An 8,672-nucleotide genomic window follows, 5' to 3' on the forward strand; every position below is an offset into this window, starting at 1 on the left:
TCCAATCGATCAACCGATCGATTAGAGCGCTAGAAATCGCGCGATAAGACTTGAATCGATCGGGCAATCGATTCAGGCGATTTCCAGAGAGCACAGAGGTGCTCTGAATCGATCAACCGATCGATTCAAAGCCTTCGCAATTGATTGAGAGTAATTCAATTGATTGGGATTCGATCGTTGCGCAGGTTATAATCGTTGGCGAGCGATTCCCATGGCACTTCTTCGGTTTTCTTCTCCACACGACTTCAGCGAGCTTGACAGCGATTTCTCCACTCTCACAGTCAGATCTTGAAGGCTCTTGGAGACAAGTGTAGGTACACTTCCAAGGTTTAAGAGGCAACAACAAGCAACAAGTAAGCAAGAAGAAAGAGTTTTTATTTACATCTTTTGTGTTTTCTTCTTGCGTGAGTTGTATTTGTTGTGTGGGCTTATACAAGGCTTCTCCGCCTTCGGTAGTTACTGTAAAGGAGTATTTTTATTAGTGGAGAGTGCTCGTGTGTGTGGACCCTTGGATTAGTCACCTCTTTTTGAGGTGGATACCAAGTAAATCCTTGGGTTAGCGTTGTATTTTTGTTTCTTGTTCTTTCCGCTGCATATCATCACCAACAAGTAAGCAAGCAAAGATGAGCGCAACAAGCTATTTACACCCCCCCCCCCCTCTAGCACATTTCGACCCTAACACTTACAAATGTACAACATTTTGTTCTCACACATTAGTTGACTTCATTTGTTAAAATCATAGCTGCAGGTATGAATGATTAGAGGTGACAAGCACAAGTTTTTGTTTATGGAAATGGAAAGGACCCCCCTCCTTCTAAGGTATGATTTTCCTGGAGTTTAAGGTTAAACATTTCTATCCTTGTTGTATTTATCTTGATGTGTGCTTTCTTTCAGTGAATCCAGTGTTAGAGAAGCTTTGCCTTGGCTTTGGTTTTGATGAGGTCAATGTTCATAGAGAAAGTGAGATTGTTGGCGATTGATTGACTTGATGACCAACCTCAGTTATAAATACCAATATGTAGTGTTTTTTCTTTGAATCTTTTTAGGATACTTTGGATGTTATAATCTGATATAGATGTATCTCAGGGGCCCTAAGGGAATTAGAGAGAAGGAGGAGGGCAATTGGGCCAATTCACTATTAGGGCTTTTAGAAGGGGCTCGGGTTGTTGGAAAGAAAAGGAAAAACTGTGTTTTTTCTCCGCAGCCGTCGCCATCTCTTCCGGAGGACCCACAATAATGACCAAGGAGGGAGGCCACAGTCGTCGTTTTCTCCCTCGTCGCCTGTGAGCCCCCTCCTTTGCTTTCCCCCTCCTCTTGTCGGTAAAAGCCTCCAGCCGCCACCTTCTCTCTTCTCCACGCTACCACAACCAAGGAGGCGGCCACCTCTTAGCAGCCTTCTCCCTTCTCCCCAGCCAACGCCTCTAGACTCGCGTCGCCACCGATGCCAGGCACGCACGACCATCTCCCCTTCTCCATGCCAACACAATCGACACCATCGCGAGCAGCAGCCTCCCTCTGCCTCGCCCCCATCGCTTCCAGCGGTCGCTGGCTCCGAGCGGCTGCTTCTCGCATACGATGATCCTGTGGCCATCTCCAGCAGCTACCACCTCTTTTTTCCTCTTCTCTCTCTCTCTCTCTCTCTCTCTCTCTCTCTCTCTCTCTCTCTCTCTCTCTCTCTCGCCCGTCGCCGCCTCCAACGGCCTCCACCGCCTCCGACAGTTACTCCTCTAGCGGCCTCTACCACCTCTGGCGGTTACTCCTCTAGCGGCCTCCACTACCTGCGGTGGTTCCTACCTCAGTCGGTCGCACTTTCGTCTTTCAGCCAACACCCTTGCTCTGACCAGCTGACACTTTCAACGATGAGCTAGCCTGGCTAGCAACCTCTACCAACGATCTAATGCAGAACCTCTGCTGCCGGTGCGGATCTACCAAAGTCATACGCCTTCGGTGTCAATCGGGCCTTTTAATTTCCATTGTTGTGCACTCCCTTAGTGCTTCAACCCTTGATCGTTGATCAGGCCTTCGAGCCCTCATGACCATGGTGCTTTGATCTGATTTGTCGTGTCCAGATCTCGTTCCGTTACTACTATTTGACCTGTGTATTGTTATCATATCCCGGCCTGAGTGCCGATATCGTATCTCGGCCTACGTGCCGATGTTATATCCCGACCTGTGTGTCGATGTCATCTCTCGGTCTACGTGTCGGTATTATCTCCCGACCTATGTGCTGCTATTATAACCTGGCATGTTCGTTGTCTTCCGGATCCAGGTCACGCTCGACTAGAGCATCGGGGTACCAGAGACCGGGGCAACCCGGTCGCTAGTTGCAAGTAGAGTTGACCAGAGGACTTCTGACGACTTGGTCAACATAGAAGTCGTCTCAGCATACCTCCCTACGGGACGTCGTGATTCAGTCAACATTCTATCCACCTCATCCGACAGTCCATCTAACTTAGATTCCGGACAGGATCATGATCCTTCCAGATTTGAGATATTTGTTTCTATTATTGGTCCTGGCAACATTATATAGAAAATTACAAAGATTTGGCAAGTGCTAATATTATTGACACACTTATTGTCTCTTACTATATGTTTTCAATTTAGAAATTGCTCAGACATTGTAATATCTTCTACATGTATGTTGACGAGCTTATATATCACATGCAAGGATATTGTGCAATGCGGCAGAGATTTATCTATTTGGAGCCTACGTTACTTCTTTGAAGGTTTTGAATTGTAAGATTCTGCGTTACTTTCTTTCTGATGTAGCTCAGGATCTAAACTTCTGAAGTTAGTCTTGTTATTAGTTACGGTACTTTCCCTTTAATAAATTTTGGATAGAGCAAAAGCTTGGTCGATAGAATGGATTTTGCATTGAATCCCACATTATTTTCTTCAATTTTAGGACCTGGTCACATACAAGAGGTATAAAGATGTTTTTCACAAATGTAGGAGGAATCCCATCCTGATTCAATTTATTCCAATTACAAGTTGTTTTTCATTTCTTTCAACATGCATCAAGATGTTTTTCAATACCAAATTCAGATTCAATACACCACTTGCAACCTATTAGATTACATATGTTTCAAATTCAATACACCACTTACAACACTATTATTTCAACTTGAACTCAAATAAAAATTGTCTTTGATTTTCAACACAAACAACTATAACATGTCTAATCACTATCACTAATTTTTAAAAAAAATTAAAAAGTTTTTTTATCTTTTTCAATGCATCCTTCAACCTTTTTTTCAGACATCAAAATTTTTCTTTCTGAATTTGATTTTGATCTCGAAGTTGAAGTTGGATCTGATTTGAAAAGCTTGTTATGCCTCTTCTTTACTTTTGTAAGATTGGTGTATGGCGCCCTTGAAGTTAATAATTTTACTTGATGCTTCTATTCATATTTCATAAATATATGGATTATCTCCAACAAACACAACATATATTTTTTCTTACATTAAAAACAACTTTCAAATGTTTGTATAAACCAAAATATTAGTTCTTTGATAAAAGGAAAGGATGTTTTGCAAATTTATTGTAAAAAAAAATAACAGATCTAAAAAACAAATGAGGTTATTAAACTAACACTTATTAAATTAATTGTGGAATGATTGTATGACTCTACTTAAGCAACATAACTAATAATTACATAATCAAAAATAACTATACCTTTTGTAAGACATATCTCAGATGATTTACCGGGTTTGAAACGAAACATATCTTACCTGCATACACTGGGCTTGTCTCCTGTGTTTAAGAACACCTACAGCAGACCCATTGAATTTTTATTTCCAAATTTTTTATCTTTCATTTCTCACCTCACTTATCAAGCATTTATCTTTTCTATAGATTCAATATGTCATTCTACTTTTTATTCCCTCAAATAAAAGAATGGAAGTACAAATTATCAAAGAAAATGCAAGCTAAAAGAGAGGGTTAACAATAATAAACGATGAAAGAATAAAAACACAAATACTATAAGGTAAATTATGACAAATAATCATCGTACAGAAAGAATTTGGAAGCTTGATAAGAGCAGGGAAAGGATCTCATTGGCGAGAGAGGAAGGCGCAGCATGAAACGGAGCTCATCGCGACGAAAGAGGGAGGGGCGGCGAGGAAACCCTAGATTCGGCGGAGAGGAGGTCGCGACGAGAGAGAGCTCGGTGCGAGAGAGTCATATATAGGTCCTATAGCTTCAGTGAGGGAGGCGCGGCAAATTCTTCCGTAGCTTCGGCGGAGAGGCGAGAGAGTCGTAGGCGAGAGAGGGAGGAGTGGCTAGGGCTTCGATATAAAGGAACGTGTTATTGGTTTGACGTAACAAATTTTTGTTTGCTTTATCACATTATTTTCCTTAGCGCAGATGACATGGAGCACGTCAGATCATCACGCCGCACCATTCCACACAAACCATTCCGCAGTGTATATACACACGAAATAGCTCTACTACAGACAGTTCGCCACGCACCTGTATAGGGTCCAGGCACCCTTGCTTGAATCTAGGTGCCTGGATTTAATCCAAGCGCCTTAGATTTCATCAGAATTTTTATTTTTTTTGTTTATTTTTTTAGAGTATATTATATATATTTAGGATTGAAAATTTAGAATTTAAGAGTTGGGTTATAATGAGTTTGAGTTAATAAGATTTTCCCTTTATGATTTAAGCTTCTCTCTTGATTTATAATATTTAAAATTAAAAATTTTATATACTCACGGGATATATTATATATATTTAGGATTTAAGATTTTATAATTTAGGGGTTAGATTATAATGGATTTAAGCTAATAAGATTTTTCCTCTAGAGTTCAGGTTTTCCTCGCGCCTGGATACTGTCTTAATTAGCACCGTCAATTTGGGTTGGGACCATCGGGTTGACCCACCCCGTCAAATAATTTAAGCAGGTTGGGTTGAAATTTAATCAACCCAAACCCGCCATGGGCTGACTCGTCTAAGCCCATGACCCGCGCTGATCTGCCCACGATGGGCTTGGGTTGGCCTGCAGTTAAGAAACATATGTAAACCAAGTTTTATGTCAATTTATTATTTTTTTATAAATTTAAAATAAAAATATTATTTTTCATCAAACATGAGTATTTGTTTGTGGTCATTTACATTTAAAATATCTATATTTTCATACATTTGATTGATGAAATCTTTCCGAAATAAAACGTTGAAGATATGAAATATTTTTTATTTTTTTTTAATTTTTGATGGGCCTGTGGGTTGGCCCGTCTAACCTGTAATCCGCCTTGAATTGGGTTGGATTAGAGATTTTTCAACCCTCTAAGATAACGAGTCGGCTCGCCTAGCCCCACCAAATGATCGGTCTATCAACCACCTCGTCATGGGTTGGCCACTTTGACAACTTTAGTTTTAATATAGATACCTCTATTTTTCTATTTTTTAAAAATTAAAATTTTCTAAAATCTTAAATCCAAAATCTTCTAAATACATATATTATAGCACCTAAATTGTTTTGTTTTAATTTTTTTTAGGTTGAACACAGTAATCCAATACCTAAATTGTAAAGGTAAATTTTAATTGATTTAACTCCGAAGAAAAAATAAATAATTTTTTTAAAAAAAAATTATACCATCAACATACATGCGCCTGGATGAATTTCAAATGTCCCGAGTAAGTGTCAGTAAAAGTTTGTAGCATAAGGTCAGTATATATCACATTGAGTGTAAATTTGGGCGTCCAGAATTCTGTTCGGACGTCCTGATTCACTTTTGAGGATCGGATGCCCGGATCATAAGTATGTGCAGAGTATATATAGGACATCAAATAAATAAATAAATAAATAAATAAATAAATATATTATTTATTTTGAGGTAAGGGGAAAAAATTCTCTTCAAAACATAACAATTAAATCGGATACTTTTAAAGAGAAGAAAAATATATTCCATTTTTATCCCTTCCGAGTAAGGAAAAAACGAATATGAAAAACTATATATAACCTCTGGGGTTTTAACCTCTTTCTACTCCCCTCTGCTCTCCGTCGACTCCTTTCCTGCAATTGCTCCACTGCCCGCGTTCTCCTCTAGCATTTGGTATCCAATTCATAAACAAAACACAGTGAAAGATTTACAAGAACAGAAAGTTATGGCGTCGCCCAAATATGTTATCAATCCAAAGGAAGGAGAGAAGGAGGCAGACGAGAGAACAGATCCATTTAGGTGGATGATTGATGGTTTCTCAACAATTGCGAATCGAGGTGCTGATACGTATTACTCAAGGAGTTTCACCGCCTGTGGTTTTAAATGGTAATTCTAATTTATTTATTTATTTGTGTGTCTTGACATGTTGTTCTTCGAAAACAATTCACATCTTCTTCAACAAGACAAAATCAAGCTTAGTTTTGAGTAGTGTTTTACTAGACAAATTAACACTACTTCAGGCTTTTATTCAATACAATTGAAATTTCTTTGTTTGTTCGATAACATTTAAGATCTTTGGAAGACTTGGCATAAGAAAATGCTTTGTGAAAGATAGCTAACAGAAGAACTATTAACTGCAGGAAGTTGCAACTGGAATCAGTTTTAGAAGAAGATGGCGAGAAATTTATTGGTCTTTACCTTTCAAATGATGATGCAGATTCAAAAAGCTCAGAGATCAAGGCAATCTACAAGCTCTTCATATTTGATCAACTACATGCGGAGCACATACAAAAGGAAGGTGACAAAACATTTCAAGTTCCAGAATAATTGATCATAATACAGGAAGTTCCTTTTACCTGGACTTCTTGGTGGAGTTAATTATCATGTTATTATCTTTATTTTTTTTATGTAGGCGAAGACTATTTCCATAGCAAATCCCATGGATTTTGTTGTAAGGTTGCATTGAACAAGTTCAACAATCCAAAATCTGGTCTACTTGTCAATGATCGTTGCGTCTTTGGAGCTCAAATCTTGGAGGCTTTTGCATGCAAATCAGACAAAGAAGGAATCCATGAATCCTTGTCCCTTAACAAAGACCTAACTCCTCGAATATATACTTGGGTAATCAGGGGTAATCAAGGATGTTTCCAAATCGAAGGATGTACTAATTTCTGGAGGTTTTACTGCAGGCGGCTACAACTGGATTCCATTACTTGTTCTTTAATTGGATCATAGCTTTGAGCATATAAGATATAATTATTTGTTTTGTTTTATTTTCGACATGTCTAGGTGTATCTGGCTCTATCCAAACTTAGCCACATTCAAAGACTCCCTTGGTGTTTTCTTGAGGATGGACAATGCTGTTAGTCTTTCTTCCAAGTCAAGTGTCTATGTGGATTTTAGCCTTTGCTTGTTGGATCTACATAATGTCAACCATTGGAAGCTTACAGGTTTTGACAATTTGATTGCGTTCCCTGGCTACACTACAACTTGATCGAGCAATCATCTGAATGTGTTTTCTTATTTCTTTTTGTAGGGAAACATTTGTTTTCGTCGAAGAGTTGTGGATTTCCCAAGTTCTTAAAGCTGGAAAGAAGTACAAGATCCATCTAGAGGATTTCTTCGCAATGATACATGCATCATTGAAGCATCTGTTGTGGTCCTTGGAGTAGACACCATTGCTTGAACTTGTCTAATCGTTCTTTGCACCATTGCAACGATATATTTGTCTCTTCGTTCTTTTCTTGTTTTGTTTTTGGATGAACTTGTCTATTCGTTGTTTGCATGTCCATGTAGTGTTACTTTCACCTGTCAATTCCTCGGCGAGTTGATGAAATCCAGAGACACTCTTCGGTCCAATTTTGACTTTGACCAGTCAATTCAGTAACCGAATCTCTTAGCCGTTCCAACTAGTGATCTGTCCAATGTCTAATTTAATTTTAGTGGTTATTATTAACAAGATCTATTTCGACAATTCTATACTTGGTCGCATTGCACCTTCGGTATTAATTAGTCAAAGCCAATTGAATGAAAAAGTCAACAATGGCTACTTAACTGATAGATTCCAATCGTAAGTTGACTTTCGATTATTAAGTGACTAAGCCAACCGATCTGATTGAGGTTTTGACCACACAATCCATGGCATTTTAAAGAGTTGCACTTCCTCTTTCTCCTTCCTCATCAGATCAACCAAACAGCGATAAAGAGAGATGGCGGAGCTTCAGCGATCTGTGCAAACGTTCAGGAGATCAGGCTCCTCCGGGCTGCAGTGGGGGGAGACCTCCCTCGCCGGAGACAAGCTCGGCAAGGAAGGAGGCGGCGGGGAAGCTGAGCTCCGCCGATCACGAAGCGTCGGAACGTCCAGCGGTACTGCCGACTCCTCCCGGCGATGCCGAGAGCGTGACCATGACGGCGAGAAGCAACCAGCCTTCCGTACGCGCGGACCCATTTCGCCGGCCGAGGACCCGCCGTCGCCGGGGGTAGGCGGGTGCGTCCTCTGCGTGATCTTCGCCAAGCCCAGCAAGAGGAAGCAACCGAGCAACCCGAGGAGGCGCTAAACAAACACCTCGTCTTCCATGTGTGCCATAGAAGATATGCCTGTGTCTCTGTGCTTTGTTTTATTCAATTAGTTTGTGTGTCTTAAAATTAAAGAAAATGAATTCCATGTAAAGAAAAAGAAAAAGGAAATTTATTTCACGAATAGAGCTTAATATTCAAGAGACCACAGGCAGCAAACAAGGACAAGCCATTGTCAGAGGCACATATTCACTTCTTTGTTGCACTTGC

General features: G+C 39.8%; 2 protein-coding genes across 2 annotated transcripts; both read left to right on the forward strand.

Moving 5' to 3' along the window:
* The first annotated feature begins 6,012 nt into the window (after nt 1-6,012).
* Nucleotides 6,013-7,326, forward strand: LOC121990574. The gene is made up of 3 exons (XM_042544684.1): nt 6,013-6,272; nt 6,527-6,684; nt 6,799-7,326. The coding sequence occupies exons 1-3, from the start codon at nt 6,112-6,114 to the stop codon at nt 7,119-7,121; spliced, it is 642 nt and encodes a 213-aa protein (XP_042400618.1). The 5' UTR covers nt 6,013-6,111; the 3' UTR covers nt 7,122-7,326.
* A 769-nt stretch (nt 7,327-8,095) lies between these two features.
* On the forward strand, nt 8,096-8,443 carry LOC121991431 (uncharacterized protein At1g15400-like). Its single transcript, XM_042545434.1, has one exon. It carries the CDS (start codon nt 8,096-8,098, stop codon nt 8,441-8,443), a length of 348 nt encoding a protein of 115 aa, XP_042401368.1.
* Nucleotides 8,444-8,672: the final 229 nt, after the last annotated feature.

The sequence above is a fragment of the Zingiber officinale genome, chromosome 6B (genome assembly GCF_018446385.1).
Source record: "Zingiber officinale cultivar Zhangliang chromosome 6B, Zo_v1.1, whole genome shotgun sequence".
NCBI classification, from domain to species: Eukaryota; Viridiplantae; Streptophyta; class Magnoliopsida; order Zingiberales; family Zingiberaceae; genus Zingiber; species Zingiber officinale.

What these genes read in the sequence shown, in the direction of transcription:
- LOC121990574 (XM_042544684.1), top strand. Translation starts at nt 6,112, where the DNA reads ATGGCGTCGCCCAAATATGTTATCAATCCAAAGGAAGGAGAGAAGGAG. An exon ending in ACCGCCTGTGGTTTTAAATG is followed by an intron (nt 6,273 to 6,526) that starts GTAATTCTAATT and finishes TATTAACTGCAG; the next exon opens with GAAGTTGCAACTGGAATCAG. An exon ending in GGAGCACATACAAAAGGAAG is followed by an intron (nt 6,685 to 6,798) that starts GTGACAAAACAT and finishes TTTTTTATGTAG; the next exon opens with GCGAAGACTATTTCCATAGC.
- LOC121991431 (XM_042545434.1), top strand. Translation starts at nt 8,096, where the DNA reads ATGGCGGAGCTTCAGCGATCTGTGCAAACGTTCAGGAGATCAGGCTCC.